Here is a 17,635-nt window from a genome sequence, read left to right on the forward strand (position 1 = left end):
ATACCTCAAAAATACCTCTTTTGTTACAAATGTCAGAAAATCAACCTGGTATACCTTGAAAACCACCTCATCGGCCTGGTTGATTTGAAATTGATTTTAAACAACCTCAAAATAAGCTGAAGTATACATAAAACAGCCTCGTACACATAATTTTTATTGCTGTTTTCTGTGCAACCTTAAATATACCTCAAATCAACCTCAAATCAACCTTAATACCTCAAAAATACCTCAAATCAACCTTAAATATACCTTAAATTTTCGTAAGGGCATCCTCAGTACAGTTTCCCAGACAGTCGTAAATAGCCCATTGTGCAGCTCGTGTGACGTAAATGAACTACAACTACAACAACTCGAAAGTAATATTACAAAAAGTAATAAGGATACAAAAAAAATTGACCCACAGTTTCATGGACTGAAATGATAGAAAAATTAATAGTAATTTTTCTCTGATTGATCACTCCTATTCTTAAATAAGAAAACCCGATTCAAAGTATGACAAGTTAAAAAATCATATTTCTACTCCGCCGTAGACTTTATATGTTAAAAACAGAATTAAGTCTGCTTGGTGCAGCAATTTTCTCTCGGCAACCAAGGCTTAGGCACCTATTTTTCTTAAAAGATCTTGCCTTGTTCGTCATCTTTGTATGCTAAGATTTTCACTATTTATCATATGGTTATTGTATAAGTTTTTATAACACGAAGTGAAGTGAAGGAATGACTCAATAGATTTAAGAAATGAATTAAATGGAATTTTTAAGAGTTCAGTTTTTTTTATTTATTAAAGATATCGATGAATTAATATAATCTATAATAAAGTTAAAAAAGTGAAACAGTTTAGAGTCAAAAGGTTTAAACAGATCGCTGTCAAGTACAGTCGCCTTAGAAGTTACCACAGATTGTTGGCAACTTGTATCGTCTCGTTTGTGGCCATCCGTTGGTGTAGTACGTAGATGTGTATTAGAAATGAAATTTTGGTAAGTTGTTGTCATTGCTCTGTGACAAAGCTTGTTTATATCTTTTTGTCTTGGTGAAATACAAATGTATGAAAAAGGAACTGTCCTACAAGAATGAAAATTATAATATTAAAATATTTATGCTAAAAAATGTATGTGCGCAGTGTTAAACTTTTTAATTCTAATCTTTCTAAATAGTGTATTTTTGCGACTCATTTATTTTGCAAATATTTGTGAAAATGAGATTTTGTCATAACCCAAAATGAAACTCATTTCCAGTAACTCTATAGTAAAACTTACCTATTCAGTTAGTGCTGGTTTTGTTTTGAACTTAAGAATCGCGAAATTGTTGCAACGGCTTATTGAACAACAATAGTAAAACTGGAGTACATTGAAATTTGTGATAGTTTGATGCTCGAAATTTTATTTGTTGAAGCAGTTTTGATTGTTATGTTGCTTTTAAAATAGTACTCTTTGTTTGTGAGTTATGGTTTGCTTGTTGTTTTACTTAGGTTATTTATGTATGTAAACTTTTTACACAGTTTTATTTGAGATTATTTATTTCTTATTAAGTAGCTGAACTTAATATTTACTATTAAGGATGAAATTATACTTTCAAAACTATCGAATTTCGGTTGAAAATATAAAGTTTTATGCATTTTGTAATATTTAACTGGTAATCATAAAATAATATTTATTCCAATTTTCTTATATAAGATATAAAAAACTGAGCATTTTGATTATTCATGTTACACACTGATTCATTAATCAAAAATTAAGACTGTTAAACTCACAATTGCTGCAACACCTGTTTTGGCAGCTTATTGTCTAGTGTGTGTGCGCTCCAATGGTGACTATTAGTTAGGAAAATTGAGGCTACCCTTTTTTTTAAAATTAAAAGCAGCTAGAAAGTAACTTAAGAGAAACTCATGACTTATATTATTTAAAGAGAATTACTCAAAATAAATATTAATGCTAAGGCAAGAAAAATTTTATGGAAATGAAGTTAGAAAAATCATGTAGCAGGGGCTAAAAAAACTAACAAAACAATGTAAGTTTAGGTTAGTATAAGCACAAATCAAGTGTGTCGAAAAGTAAGATTTTGATATTTGCCATAATATTTTTAAATATTTGAGATAAAAAAAACCAAATTTGTAAAATCTTATTAAAAATAGTTATGTGGTAATTGATAAAATTAGATTTAAAAATGAATCAGTGTTATAATGGAATTGGCGATCATGCTGCTTGCTCTGCAAAAAAATGAACTGAAATTCAAAAATCGCAAATCGTTGAAATTAACAGTGGTCCACTGTTTTGATGCCACTAAAATTTGATTCGAACCACAGTAAAACATTGATTTCCCACAGCAGAAAGTAATGTAGATAGATAATATGGTGTTTTTTTTTTTTTTAAAAATTCATGCTTTTTTTCAAACTGACATATTTCATCATAATTGTGGAAATTACACATTTTCTGTGGTATAATTTTGTATTTAATTAACCTATTTTAATGTAGACTAGTAAAATCTTTTGGCTATTGGTCATTTGGACCAGTTATTAAATTTTCTTAATTTACATCCCTAGTTATAACATTAAAAATATCTGAATGTTCAAAATTGTGTTTTTTTAACTATAAAAAACTATTTGAATTTAATTTGAAATAAGTGCAAATTTAGCACACTAGTAAGTGATTACTCAAATATAAAATTTCAACTTTTAAAAAAAAACTTGAATAAACGATATGAAAAAGATGCATCTGAGATTAATCATATACTAATTTCAAATTTGTGTTGTATTAACTTCTTATTATAAATCTTAGAATTTGAAAAATCTTGTATAAATGGCCCAAAAACAATAATAAAATAACATTTATATTTATGATGGGGAATTTAGCACATCAAAAAATAATTGCATTGTTATTTCGTAAAATCTCATCAAATTATAGTAAATACTTACTCAGCACAAGTAAGCATGTTTTTTTTTTTTTTTAAATATAATTATGGTACTTGACGGACAACAGAACAGTTATTGCTTAGTTTTCATTTTGAATGTTTTTAAGTTCTTCTTTACTTATATTTTTATTTAAAAAACATGTCAAGACTCAAAACTAACAGCGGTGAATTGGCCCATGGCAGGTTTTGATTTTGTATGCTAGTAATTGGCAAATTGCTACTTTAAAAGATCAAATGGTAGTTACAGAAAAATGCAGTATCAAACATTGCTAGTAAGCTCTTACAGTCTGGTTTTTCCATTTCTCCTGGCATTTTCTGATTGTCTTTACGTTTGTTATTTATAATTTTTCCAACCTTCTCTACGTAGTTTTTAAAACTTCTGGTTTTTAATTATGATTTTATTAAGAATTGTGAATTTTGAGTTCGAGTATTAATCACCTTTTGACTAACATTTTGCTACAATTCCTTTGTAAATCCGTGCTGTTTGCTGATCATTCTCTTGAAAATTATTTATAATTTCTGTCCCATCTCTGCTTTTTCAAACGATACTTTTTATTGAAGTTATTACGCATCTTGGAAATTGAATTTGAGTAATCACTTTTTAACATGCTCAATTCGTAACGATTCAGTCATAAATCCACATATATATTTTTTTTAGACAAATACTCGTACCTAGCACTTTTTTAATAATTTCGACAAAGTTTTTAAAGTTCCTATTTTTTAGTAAGATGTCATTGCAATATCAGAATTTCAAATTTGGTAATCGCTTTTGATGGGCTATATTCGGCACTATGCCATTTTAAATCAACGTAATTTTCCGATAGTTTCTTTTTGCTGTAATAACAGTAACAGTTGCAGCTATTTCCACATCATTTATAAAATTTTGATGTTTCAAATATATTTTTACTACTGCAATACATAAAACAACATATTTAAATATATTACTATTTTATATTTAAATATATCTTACAATAATTTGGAATCCTCAGTTGAGTAATGAATTTTGAATCGCTTAGTTTCCAAGTTTCCACCAATTTAAATTTGCTTGGACTGAACTATGTGGTTGCAGGAAAAACAAAAAGTTTTAAAGCCCTCTGTACTCAGAGTTCATTTTTTCAGTTTTCTATGAATAACACTGAAACTTGAAACCATTCTTTTGATTGATGTTAAGCTGCGTATTTAAGACACGAAAAATTTTGATTTACTTTTCATCCCAAGTTTTACTGTAGCAAATGTTTTGCAAAAATTTTTCTTGCAGAATTTTTTTAAGGAGATTGCTTCTCTCATGTAGCTGAGAGAAAGAAACGTTCCTGATATCAATAATGTTCATGGACTTAGAAATATCCCTACAAGATTTATAGCTGCTCCTAATTTTACACTTAGGGTGACCCGGGGTAATTCACGATCACTCTGTTTCTGGGGTAAATAATGATCACCTAAGTTTTATTTAAAAAAAATTATTTTTCTTAAAATTTGAGACATGGACAAGAAAGTTTGTACACTTTACTAAAGTATAAGTACATTTACTTAATAATAGTTTTTTGTTTAATTTAACAAAATAAGTATCTTTTAAAATGCTTTCTGCATTTTCCATTTCAAAGATGGATTTCAAATTGTGCACATTTCTGCAAAGATCCCCCTCCTTCTCTTAATAATAAATATTTTGAGTTACTTTCCTTTTCTTTGATATGAAAATAGTGTAAGCTTTTGTTTAATTGTTTCACATCTATTGTAAACATTATAATTGATTACAGGAAACTATATCAAATGTTGCCCCCTACAGATGGGGTAATTATTGATCACTGGGGTAATTCCTGATCATTGTCATTTCTTTTTATAAATAGTATTAAAAATAGCTAATTGTCTTTTCTTAAATGACAGTTCAAATTTAATAAGTAGAACAAATATAAAATATATTTTAGCTGCAATCACAAAATTTGTTTTCAACTGTAAGCAAGACAAATGTGTTCTGATTTGCACCATTTCTGGTTTGTCTTACCTTTCTTCCATCTTAATTCTATGTGTGTACATTGTTAGAATAATTTTTAAGTTTATAAATTAGCCTAATATAAGTATGGTGAGAAATTATAAATCTGAAAATAATACTAAGCTTCTAGAAAGCAAAATTGGTGAATTTCTTTTAATGATTGAAAATGAAAATTTCAGTGTGAGGGCTGATGCCCGAACTGTTGACATACCAGTGTTTTCATCATAGAAAAAAAATGGGTGAGAATTTCTCACCCTTTCTCAAAAACAGGGTGAGATTTCAGAAAGTTAAGTGAGATTTCCAAAAACTTAAAAAACACAAATAGACTTGGAAATAAAAATCATTTCTTTTATTATAATACATTTTTAACGTCTTCTTTTTTTTAAAGCATTGAATATTCTTGCTGCATCATCATAGAAGATTTTGCCTTTACTAGGTATTTGTCCATCTTACATTAGTGCATAAAAAATTTGAACGTCTTACATGAAAAAACCTTACCTACGGTAAACACGTGGTTGCAGAGAAATGTGTTCTGAAAGGGGTTCCGTGGTTCGGTTGTGTTCTGTTGTTCGAAAAGGTTCTGAACAATACTGGTAAATAGGGAAGCTAGATAACGGAGCAAATGTTGAAAATAATGAAAGATCCAGGAAGAAAAGTGAAACGGATTTTATTCTAAATAGCGTAATTCGAAGCTTCTTCCAAAATGCGAGAAATTCGCGAATTTTGAAATTGATTTATAGAATGCGCGAATTTCTCGCAGTAATAATTTTTTAATGCGAAAAAAGAAAAAAATATGCGAGATTCTCGCGCTGTAGTGAAAACACTGCATACCTTACTAAACTACACTCTCATTTAATGGAGATAAAAAATCCAGCAAAAGAAACCCATGTGGAAACTCTTTCTTATATTCCAGCAGAACATGAGAATGAGTTCACTGCTTGCCCAAAATGTATGGCACGTTGCAAAGATTTTTGGAAAATTTAAAGCGTTAATCTTTATTCTTGCTCTTAAATAAATCGTTTTATTGGCTGCTTAAACATATCTTTTTGGTTTATTTGTTTGATCTTGATGTCTTATTTATTAATTACCATTGTTTAATTATTTTTAAACAGTCCCTTTACTATAAAAATTGGTGATCAGTAATTACCCCAGAAGTGATCAGGAATTACCCCAGAAATGATCAAGAGAAGGGATAATTCCTGATCACTAAAAATTTAAAATCTTTTAAATTGTAATTAGATTTCCAAACAAAAGAAGGTAGCATAGGACTCATCTCATATAGCCTCAAACTACCAGTAAATATTAAAATTCTATCTTGAATAGTTTTTTCACAAAATAGATGTTTGCATTTTTTGATCAGGAATTACCCCAGGTCACCCTACCATAAAGAATTTTAAATTATATTATAAAACAAAAATACTGTGGTGAAGAGATATTGGGATATTTATAATCATTAAATTTATTTTAATTTAAGAAAGGGAAATTGTATATGCAATGAAAAGGCAGAAATTGAAGCACTTACCATACAGAAATTAATTTTCTTATTAGTAAGCAAAAATAACTCAGTATTATTAATGATTATTTATTATAATAGTAATTATATTCAAAGTTTAGTTGGGATATTATTAAAGTGGACTAAAAACTATTTTATAAATAAATACTTTTTATTTAACTTATAGTGTTATTTTTTCTGATAAGTGCATCCTCAAACCTCCTGTGCTTCTCTGCACTGCAGGAATGTAATTTACGTCACTGCAGGATACTATGTAACCTTTGAAGTGGAGCCTTAATATGGAAGTCAGCAATTTCTAGAAATGTTTGATTACAGGCATGTAATTATTTCGCTACTTCGTGGAAATCTCCGAATCTAAAAACTGTTAATTCGTGGTCTTCCACTAATCAAATATTTATATTTCAATTTTTACGCTGATGTGTAAGAGCTAGAAGCAACTTTGGTTTAATATCAAGAGCATGAGACTGAATGACTGGCTTGGAATTACTCAAATGTCATGGGGAAACAAATTTGTAATATTGACGATATTAAAAGTAATTCCGAAATTGCGGATGTATGAAAGAGCATTCGCTCTGAAAGTGTTCTTTTTATTCTATTTTAAACTTACATTTTAATTTAATACGATTAGATAAGACAAATATATATTTTTATCGTTTTCTGACAGTATGACACATTCTACCAAGGAAGATTTTGTTACTTAATAAAGTTTATTACGAAAATTTTATAAAATCAATGTGGTATAATTCCCTTCCTTTTTTTATTTGCCTAAAATAAAATCAAATCAAGTTAATAAAATCAGGATTTTTTTTATCTGATACTAAGACACATGAAATTTAAATTGAGTAATCACTTAATAATGCATTTGATGGAGCCCTAATTGTTGTTGATTTTTGTGTAGTTTTTAATATTCTGATGAATATAATAATAATGAATATAATATAATATTCTTCTATTAGAACACACAAAACTTGAATTATGCATTTGGATAATCTTCTTTTGGTGCAATCGATTTTTGCTGTTTCTATAGTCTATCCATGCAGAATTTTGATTATTTTTATAGTTAACACTAGGAATTTACACAATTCTTATTTATTTTGTGTTTTAAATGCAGATATTTTTCATGCAATATTATTGTGACACACATGAAATTTGTTTTGAGTGAATTGAATGAAAATTCAGAAATTTTTGAATTTCAGAAATTTCTCTAAAAATAGCATCTTTAAATTTGGCATTGCCATAGCTAAAATAAAGTCAAAGTCAAATACAATCTTTTAATTCTTTTAAAAAAATTACTGAACTGAATTAACTGAGCTTAAACTTGATATTTTTCATATTAAAACCATATTCATATCAGAAACATGCTCAAAAATAAATGAGAGATCTGAGTTGTTGATTAAAATTTGCTTTTTTATTGGTAGATGTAATGTGGAAATTACCCATTATCAGGATTGTTTCACTTAAGTTATTATATTTCATGGTATGTCTTCTGTTTACAGAAAATGAATGTTTCTTGATTTGTGGAAGCCCTATTTAACTGTAAAGAATGAAAATCGATAGGACTAAGTTAAAGAAGAGTTCATCTGAAGTGGTGAGTAAATTAAGCTTCCAGTTTTTCTCCTTTTCATTCAACTTCTCTTTGTAAATAATATTTTATTCAGTTTTGAAACCCATATTTTGATACAAATTTTAAGCTCATATAAGTGAATAGCAGGAATGGTAAATTTCTTCAACTGTGAAATAAAGATAAAAAAACGTCCTGGAAGAACTGGGTTTCTTTCCACCAAAATGAAAGCAATTTTCTTTTAAACAGTTTATTGTTCAGTTAAATAATTCTGACCATTAAATTACATTTCTTGATGTAACTTTTCTATCGGTTCTAATTATAAACTTGTTTTCAGATCTAACTTTTTCATATTTGGAAATTCTTTGTTTTGTCTATTAATAGGTGAAACCTTATGAATCTCCTTATTTAATAGATGGATAAAAAAAGAGAATCATCTCAGATCATTTCTTCTTCTTATTATTATTTTTCTATCTGGAACACATGTGTTCCCCTTTCTTTCTCTCATTTTATATTAATTTTTAAAGCAACATTTGAAGCACAACTTTACTTTATTTAAAATAGAATTTTGTAATTTTTGAAGATTACAGCTCATTTTAAAATTCTTTTACTTTCAAGTAACATGCATATTTCGGTGATGATTGCTTTATCCTACCACATTTAATGAATAATATATTGAATCAGCATTATAAATTAGTATGTATCAAGAAGAATACAGGTCTTATTATTAGAAAAGATCACTTGATTTTAATCTCTTAACAAAAAGCACTTGATATAGAAATTTTGGTTTTAATTAGAGTTGGCTGGTTTAAACCATAGTTAAAATTAGCAGTAAAGTTGGTAACAATGACTTCTTTAATTAAATATTTTAAAGTTGGGTTTCAATAATTTTAAAATGAAAACACATTGATTATTCTTCTTAGTATTTCTATTCAAAAGTAATTTTCTGATTTAACTATTAATTAAAACAAAACAATATTAGATCAAAAATCCAAATCTTTTTGTTAGTCAAACCAATTATTTTAAAAACTGCATTAGTTTTGGTAGAAAATGGAATGTTTTGAACGCGCACAAATCAGAAATGTCGGGACAAAAAGGAAAAATTATTATTATTATTTTTTTTTAAAGAAGAAATTTTAGAAATTTGTCGTTTCTAAATTCAGAAATTTTAGGACATTTACAACTCTGATATTATTAAACTTAAAGCTCTTTTATGTTAAAACAAATGAAAAAAAAAGTTTACAATACACTTTATTTATTATGCACATATTTTATATGCAACCCATGTTTTTGTACCTTTTCATCATTCCATTATTTTCAAGTATTTAAATAAGTATTTCATTTCTATATTACAGACAAGAAAAGGGAGGACTCACTCTCTATACTAAAATAAAATTTGAATGTTAAGTGCTTAACATCTGAAATATTTTGGTATGCCTTAATTAAAATTAAAGGCGTAAAATATTAGATATACTTAAAAAAACAAACTGTTTAAACCTAAAACCTAGTTTAAACCCCCCTCCCCCCAAAAAAGTTTTTTTCTTTTTTGGTTTTTTATTAACCAACCCTTTGATTTGATTCTGTGTTATACTGTTATTGAATAAATTCTTAGCCACATTTCTTTTTCTTAATCATAAAACATTAACTTATTATGTACTATATCCTGAAACTGAAAATTTTTATGAAAATCCTGTGCCCTAAGGACCTGTAGTTTACAAAGTCTAGTAGAATAACTGATAATTGCAATCTAGTTTAATTAATGCCCAATTTAGTATAATTATTCTTTTTCTCAAAATATTTTCTATTTATGTGTTTAACTCTTAACTTTCAACAATGATTTTTTTTGTAGTCTTCTGACTGGATTGCCAAGCAGATTTTAATTGTAAAATTTAAAAAACAAATAGTTATAATTAACCCAAATCATTTCATTTTTAATAATGTTTGTTCGAAATAAAATTTATACTTTTTAGTCCTACAGTTTTTGATTTTCAAACAGCTTTTATCAAAGTAAATAAATAATTAAGTTACTATTTCTAATTGTATTTATTTTTCTTTCAAATATTTTTCTTTCAAATTCTTTAGCCTCCAGATTGCAAGGCACTCATTGAAAAGTTGAAATCTTGCAATCACAATGAGCTTTTGGAAGAATTATCTAAAATTAAAACATGGAACTGTGGGAAGGTAAGACTTTTTTAAACCTATATATATTTTACTTCATGTATAGTCATTCTTTTCTTAAATAATTTCTTGTGTAATTTTAGTGTGAATTGTATCACTGGATTGATGCATTGGATGCTTTTGATCATATATTAGAAATGGCATGCAATAAGGAAAAGGAAAATCAATGGTGTCTCCCTTGTGATGATCCTCTTAATGAAAAAGTAAGTTTTCTAATATATTTTTTTTCTTCAAAAATATGAATTTATTGTTAAATTAAGAAAGCTGTTCAACTCTTTAATTTGTTTTTACTTTGGGTCAAAATTTGTGAATTGATCTTTATTCCAAGTAAGATGAGGATAAAGTTTTTGCATAATTACTGTCAACTTCAAAACTTACAGCATTACAAGTTGCAGCATTTAAGAGTTTAACATAGACATTTTATATTTTAGTAGAGTAGTGCACTACCAATTAAATATATATCTATTAAACATTTAAGATGTTATTTCGACAGGAGATGTCAATGTCTGATGTGTACTCTTCCGGAAATATTTTTGCAACTACTTTTTTAGAATAAAAATCTTGTGTAAAATGTACTTTTGTTTTACATTTTGTAGTTTTTAATCGTCAATGCTTCTTTTTTCTTTTAGCAAAAACAACTTTTGCTCTGTGTTCTTCAATTCACAGCATTACTGATAGAGCATAGTTTTTCTCGTCATTTTTACAACTCCATGGAGGTAATTTTTTCTGACATATGTGATAAGATAATTATCAACAATGACTGATATTTTTGATGGTTATTAAATTAATTTCTAAATTATTTCAGCATCTAACAACACTTTTGTCATCCAGTGATATGAATGTTGTTCTTGCTGTTCTTAATCTACTATATGTGTTCAGGTAATATTGGTGAATTTTTTAGTCATTATTTAGAATTAAATATATCACACTTTATGTTTCTAGATTGATTATTTTAATTTTGTTTTAGTGCTCATTTTTTTGTGAGTAAAAAGTAAAAAAGTTTAAAGCACTTGTTCTAATTTTTTATTATATAAGTTATTAAAAAAATAATTTCTTTTGCTCTTGGATGTTGCCCTTTTTAATTGAACTTTCATACCAGGTAAACAGCACAATTGGTTTTAAAGCAGGTTCCGTTTATTTTCTAAAAAATATCAGAAAAGTAGAATTTTTTTTAGGCTTTTGATTTTTGGTAATAGGTTTTTAGTATTTATGAAAGGGCTAAGATAAACAAATGTTTTGAAATAGTTTTGTATTTAAAAAGATTACTTTCTATGTTAAAAAAGTATTTTGTATTATGTAAATAAATAAGTATAAATAAATATATTTTATAATGTAGTAATTAAAAGGAGAATTGATACAAATAAATTTTTTTGAAATTATATTCTTTTAGGAACATGGTATAATTATTTATGAAAGTAAATATATAAAACATTTTTGCAAAATAAATAGGGACAAATATTTGTAAGGATTTCTTTAGGATATTTTTAAATATTTATACTTATTTGCAGTCGCATGGTTTCTTCTGCTGATTTCATTAGCAGAGTTCTGCGAATTTCAATACCGTTGATTTGCGGACATTCAATATTTTTCGAGGAGTCCCGCAAATCTCAAATTTAAATTTCAAAACTTTTGCAAAATCCTATTAACATGTTTATTTTTCCCTTTTAAGCATAATTTTTTTTTCCTGAGAGAATTCTTCACATGCTATGAGTTTTTTTTTGTAGGTTTGTAAGAGTGAAACTCTGCTTAACTTCGAGAATACATGACTCTAAGAAAATTCCAAATGACTGACTTCGGTCTAAATTACTAAATTGTTAGCGCAAAATTAGAATTTTATTTTTTTACCAGCTAGTGGCCATTAGCAGCAATTATAAAAGTGGCTTTTTTAAAAAAATAAAATCCATTAAAAACTAATATTCATTAAAAAAATGAAACTGATTAAATTATGAATACAGTGGGGAATTATATCAATTAGATTGTTTTGAAATATTATAGGCCATGATTTTTTTAAAAAGGAAAATAGAAAATGATCTCTTAAGTGAACCTTTGTTTTCCTTTCCATGTGATACAAAAGCAGGATAGTTTCATTAAAAAGTTCTCTACGAATTCTAGTTTGCGCCAATGCTTGATCTAGAGGTTCCTTTTTCTTTTGGTGTGTGTTCAACATTACAGGCCTATGGAGTTGAACATTGACTCTAAAATATACTCTAGTCTACATAAAAAGAAAGAGTATACATGAAAATTGTATAATCTTTCTCTTGATTAAGTGAAATAAAGTTGCTTTATAGATTCATTGTAATATATTTACTGATCATGTTTGATAGGTAATTCACTGATCCAAAAACAATTTTTTTTTTTTTTTAGTTCTGTCGTTTATTTATTAACTATTTTAAGTCCATTAATTTGTTGAACTCAGATAAATATTTTTTTTTGGTCTAAGACATGCTAAATTCATAAAAAAATAGATTACTATTTGTGATTATCTGATATTATACATAATGACTCATTTTCATTACTTTAGGAGTAATCAATCTGCATTAAAAACTGTAAAAGAACAAAAAAAAAAGAAAACTCTTTAACTACATATTTTTTATTGCGAACCTGTGTTATTAGTGACCTTAACTGCTTATTTTTCCACCTTGAAGAGATGCCTATTTCAAATGTATTTAATAACATTTTTCATGTTTTTTTCTAAGGCATAGAGATACCCTTTTAATTTTTTCTTTGGAAAAATACTGTTTTTATTTAATAATTGTATAGCTACTCTAAATAAGATAACTTTCTATTACTTCAATAAAAAGTTCTGTGAATGTAGCTATATAATATTAATTTTTCAATGCTGGTATATTGTAGTTAATTATGTATGTATTTTTTTCCAGTAAAAGGTCAAATTTTATTACAAGGTTAAACCCAGATAAAAGACAGACACTTTTATTACGACTTTTGTATTTGGCAGAGGTTAGTATGTTGATATTTTAATTGTTTAAAAATTTGTGTTTTGACTCAAATGTTATAATAAGCATTTTTTTAGAGTTGGGGAGGAAAAGAAAATGGTTTTGGATTAGCTGAATGTTGTCAAAACTTGCCAGTGACGGTGAGTGAATTATGTTTTTACATTTTTCTTAATAATTTAGTCATTTCTTTAGCACACAACCAAAGATGTGCGCTTGTCGAAGATAGTAGAGCTCTGGCATAGATGGAATTTTATTTCTTGCTGAATAAGTTTAACTCAATTTACAGTGAGGAAAATCCGGAATACTGGATTTTAGTCTGTTCAAAAAAAGCTGGTCAATTTTTTTAAATTTAAACCACTTAAAACATATTAGCTTTTAACTAAAAAACCCCCAGTGTTTCTTAAAGGCTATATTTTTTAAAAACTAATATTAAAAAATGTATAAAATGATTAATTAAGAAACTACATTGATGTGTTTGTATGTTGGGAATAATTTGCAGCAGCAACTTTGTACTTTGAATTCAGTTTAAAGCTGTAGCCTTACAAGCATTAGGAATAATAATTTTAAACTACTTTGAACTATAATTCAAAATCCACTTTTTGTGCAGCATATATATATGAATAATACAAAACTAGCTATTAATTACCAATTATCCAACTTTATACAGACATGTAATTCCAACTACTAATTCATAGAATTCCACGAATCTCAACATCGTTGATTGATGGAAGTCCAGGAATCAATATTTTATATTTTGACAAAATTATCTAGGAGTTCTGATCTAAAATGTGAATCTCGTTACGCAAATTCTTCATTAAAAAGGCATTTATTCTCCTTAAATTCTCATTATGCACGATAAGAAAATGAAACTTATGATGAAGAAAAATGCAACATTTGATAAATTTTGAGAACATTAGGAAGATTAACAACTTTGGCTAGAATCAATGAACTATTGAGGGAAATACTAAACTATAAAATTCAGGGATGAGATTTTTCCGCTTTTTTCACTTTTATCTCTAGAATTTCAGTTTTTTTATCAAAAATTCTGATTTTCTAAAAATTGCACTTTTTTTTTTATAAGTATTCCGCTTTTTCAGAAAATTCACCGATTTTCAAGGAGAAACAGAAAATTCAAACTACATAGATACCAATCCTTTCTCATTTTTACTTATTTTAGCTATTTTCTCACCTTTTTTCACGCAGCAGATAAGATTTTCCGAATTTTTTACCCGCTCTCCAGATGATCCCATTTTTGTAGTTCAAACAACGCTGCTTCTGACAAGCCTTTTAGAGGTCCCAAGTCTGGAATCTGCTAATATCTCGATTCTTATTCACACGATTTTAATGTCAAATATAGCTTTTCCTATTTGCGTGCTGCGATTATTATTCACGCAATTGAATATTTCGTATTTATACGTGATTTTAAAATAAGGCATTGGGATTCGCATTCACGCATTCTAAAAATTATGCATCATAGTTCTTATTTATGCAATCTAAAAATTACGCATCATGATTCGTATTTACGCGATCTAAAAATTATGAATCGTGATTTGTATTTACGTGTTTTAAAAATTCTATATCCCAGTTTGTGTTTTCTCATTTTCAAAATCATTTATCCAGGGATGAGATTTTTCCGCTTTTTAGCGGATTTACGCTTTTTTCACTTTTATCTCTTGAATTTCAGCTTTTTTATCAAAAATTCAGATTTTCTAAAAATGCCACTTTTTTTATAAGTATTCCGCTTTTTCAGAAAATTCACCGATTTTCAAAGAGAAATTCAAACTACATAGCTACCAATCCTTTCTCATTTTTACTTATTTTAGCTATTTTCTCCCCTTTTACACGTAGCAGATAAGATTTTCCGAATTTTTTTACCCGCCCTCCAGATAGATCCGATTTTTGTAGTTCGAACTACGCTGCTTCTGACAAACCTTTTAGTCCCAAGCCTGGAATCTGCTAATATCACGATAGCTCTTCATATTTGCGTGTTGCGATTCTTATTCACGCGATTTGAATATTGTACGATGCGACTCTTATTTATGAGATTTAAAAATCCGATATTGTGATTCGTATTTACGCCTTTTTAAAAACTTATGCAGCGATTCGTTTTCACTCAAGTTTAAAATTCAATGTCTTGATTTGCTCATGCGGTTTATAATATCAAACATTGATTTTCGTATTTATACGTGATCTTAAAATAAGCCATTGGGATTCGCATTCACTCACTCTAAAAATTATGCATCATAATTCTTATTTATGCAATCTAAAAATTACGCATCATGATTCGTATTTACGCTATCTAAAAACTATGAATCGTGATTTGTATTTACGCGTTTTAAAAATTCTATATCCCAGTTTGTATTTTCTCATTTTCAAAATCGTATATCTCGTTTCATATTCATGTGATTTCAAAATCCATACTTGTTATTCATATTCACGCAATTTTAAGATCAATTATCGCAATTCTTGTAAGAAGTAAATTTTTTTTATAAATAGTTACTATAAAGGTGACTGTTTTTCTAACGACGATTATTAGTATATGTAAGTGTTACATCATCAGAGAAACTGGAAGGGAATATATTCAAAACTTACATTCTGTGCTTGCAAAGAAGAAAAAATAGGATTTGTCACAAGATGTTTGAAGATGGACTAACGACTAAATATAGCAAACATAAAAGATATAGCAAACAAAAGCAATCACTTAAAAAGGGATTTAATTAAAAAAATTTTTTTTAGGGAAAAAGAGTTAATTAACTCATTATCAAAATTTTATTTATAATTGCTGTTATTTATGCTATAAAATGCAAAATTCTTATCAAATAAAAAACAATTATCTAAACAGTTGCTGATTGTCATGTAATTTTTCAAACTAAAATAGCAATTTTTGTATGTTAAGGAGTTACTATATATTTCTACTTCACTGTTATTGATATGTTTCAGAGGGCTCTAGTTAGATTAGACTATAATATGAACATAATGATTCGGTCCATTGTTAAAGTTTTTTTTTCCAATATAATTTAAAAAGTAATATTACTGATATATTTGCTATAAATCACATAACAGTATTTATTAAAAGAAATGAAATATTAATTTATATTCTCAGTAGTTTTAATTTGCTAAACCAGGTAGTTTTTCAAGTAGTAATTGTCTCTTTTGTGAACTGAGGAAAAATATAATTTCCAGCCTTATTTTTTCAATTTGTAATTTTTTCCCCACTAAATGTTAAGTATCAATGTAATCGTTTTTATAATAATAGATTAGTACACAATTGTATGTCAACGCATTATTTATTACCTTAAACTCTCTGGAATTTATTATTAAAGAGTTGCGCTTGCGTAAAATTTACTATCGTGGAAATTCAGCTTTTTTGCGTTTTGGCTAATCTCATCCCTGTACATATCATGTGCATCTATCATTTGTTATATATGTTACGGTCATATTAAATCAGTTGTTAATAATAATTGGTGATTGTTATTGATTTTTACCAAGTATGTTTGTTTTAAATGATTAATCTTTTAGAATTGATCTCATTTATCAGTTATTGTTAATAATTACGCATGAACAATTAAACAATTAAAAAGTCAGTCTCATACGTCGTAAGGAAGTTAGTCATAAAATTTGCTATATCAAACTAGATTCTCTTACTTTCTTTTTCTATAAATAAAGTACTCCTTTGCTCTTTATTTTTAGGTTTTGAAATTCGTAAGACTTCTTAAAGATTGTTTCTATCCCTTTCTGCCCACTGAATGAATCCCTTATGACCACTTTTTTTTTCAATAGCATCCCTTTTTCTGGAAAAGAAGATAATCTCAAATTCTTGGCTACAAATGTTTAGATTTTATCAAGTAATAAACCTACTTTGTCCAGCAAGATACGATAAAATCTCAGTAAGACTTTGAAACTGATAAATAGTTATTCTGGAATAAACTATAAATATAGAATAAACAAGTTACATACCTCAAAATGCATCGTTATTTAACGCAGATTTATTATGCTTTGATACGTATCTTTCAGAAGTTTTAAAATTTAAGCTGCTTATTGAAACTGAGCCTGGTTGAAAAGCAAAAGTAAAATGAGCTTTTTAAAAAATCAGTAACTAATTCATTTTTTTTTTAAAAATCTCTTGGCTCTGTCGGCTAAGCAACTGGAGACTTGAAGTTTTTTTTTTTTTTTACATTTGTATTTAATTTTGATAAGAGCAGTTGGTTTTGCAATTTTATCCCGTTTGCAATTTTATTGTTAAGTTTTGTGAGAGTTCTCATTTGTTTTTCCCTTCGGCATTGTAGAATAGAAATGCTATGATGGACATTTGGGATCACGACTGAGTGGGGGAAGGGAGCCAAAGTGGAAGGGGAGCATTTTAAATAGCACTATCTAGATACATAAGGTGTTATACACGCTGAATACACTCAACAATATGAAACTGAATTATTTGAACAACTCTACAAACAATCAAAAGATTGGAACAAACTATAAAATTATGTACACTTCACTACAAAGTCACTCACACTATGTTGCCAAATCATGCACAAAACTTA

At 27.6% G+C, this 17,635-nt stretch overlaps 1 protein-coding gene across 1 annotated transcript in view; it reads left to right on the forward strand.

The window, feature by feature from the left end:
- Nucleotides 1–691: 691 nt before the first annotated feature.
- The window catches only part of LOC107455455 (HECT, UBA and WWE domain containing E3 ubiquitin protein ligase 1), a gene marked incomplete in the record, with an annotated part of 276,027 nt that continues 259,083 nt past the window's right edge, over nucleotides 692–17,635 (forward strand). The window contains 8 exon segments of the mRNA XM_071187934.1: nucleotides 692–974; nucleotides 7,901–7,992; nucleotides 10,048–10,146; nucleotides 10,227–10,346; nucleotides 10,773–10,859; nucleotides 10,949–11,022; nucleotides 13,023–13,101; nucleotides 13,175–13,237. Coding sequence (XP_071044035.1) covers nucleotides 7,948–7,992; nucleotides 10,048–10,146; nucleotides 10,227–10,346; nucleotides 10,773–10,859; nucleotides 10,949–11,022; nucleotides 13,023–13,101; nucleotides 13,175–13,237 — 567 coding nt within the window.

Source organism: Parasteatoda tepidariorum, chromosome X1 (genome assembly GCF_043381705.1).
Source record: "Parasteatoda tepidariorum isolate YZ-2023 chromosome X1, CAS_Ptep_4.0, whole genome shotgun sequence".
Lineage (NCBI taxonomy): Eukaryota > Metazoa > Arthropoda > Arachnida > Araneae > Theridiidae > Parasteatoda > Parasteatoda tepidariorum.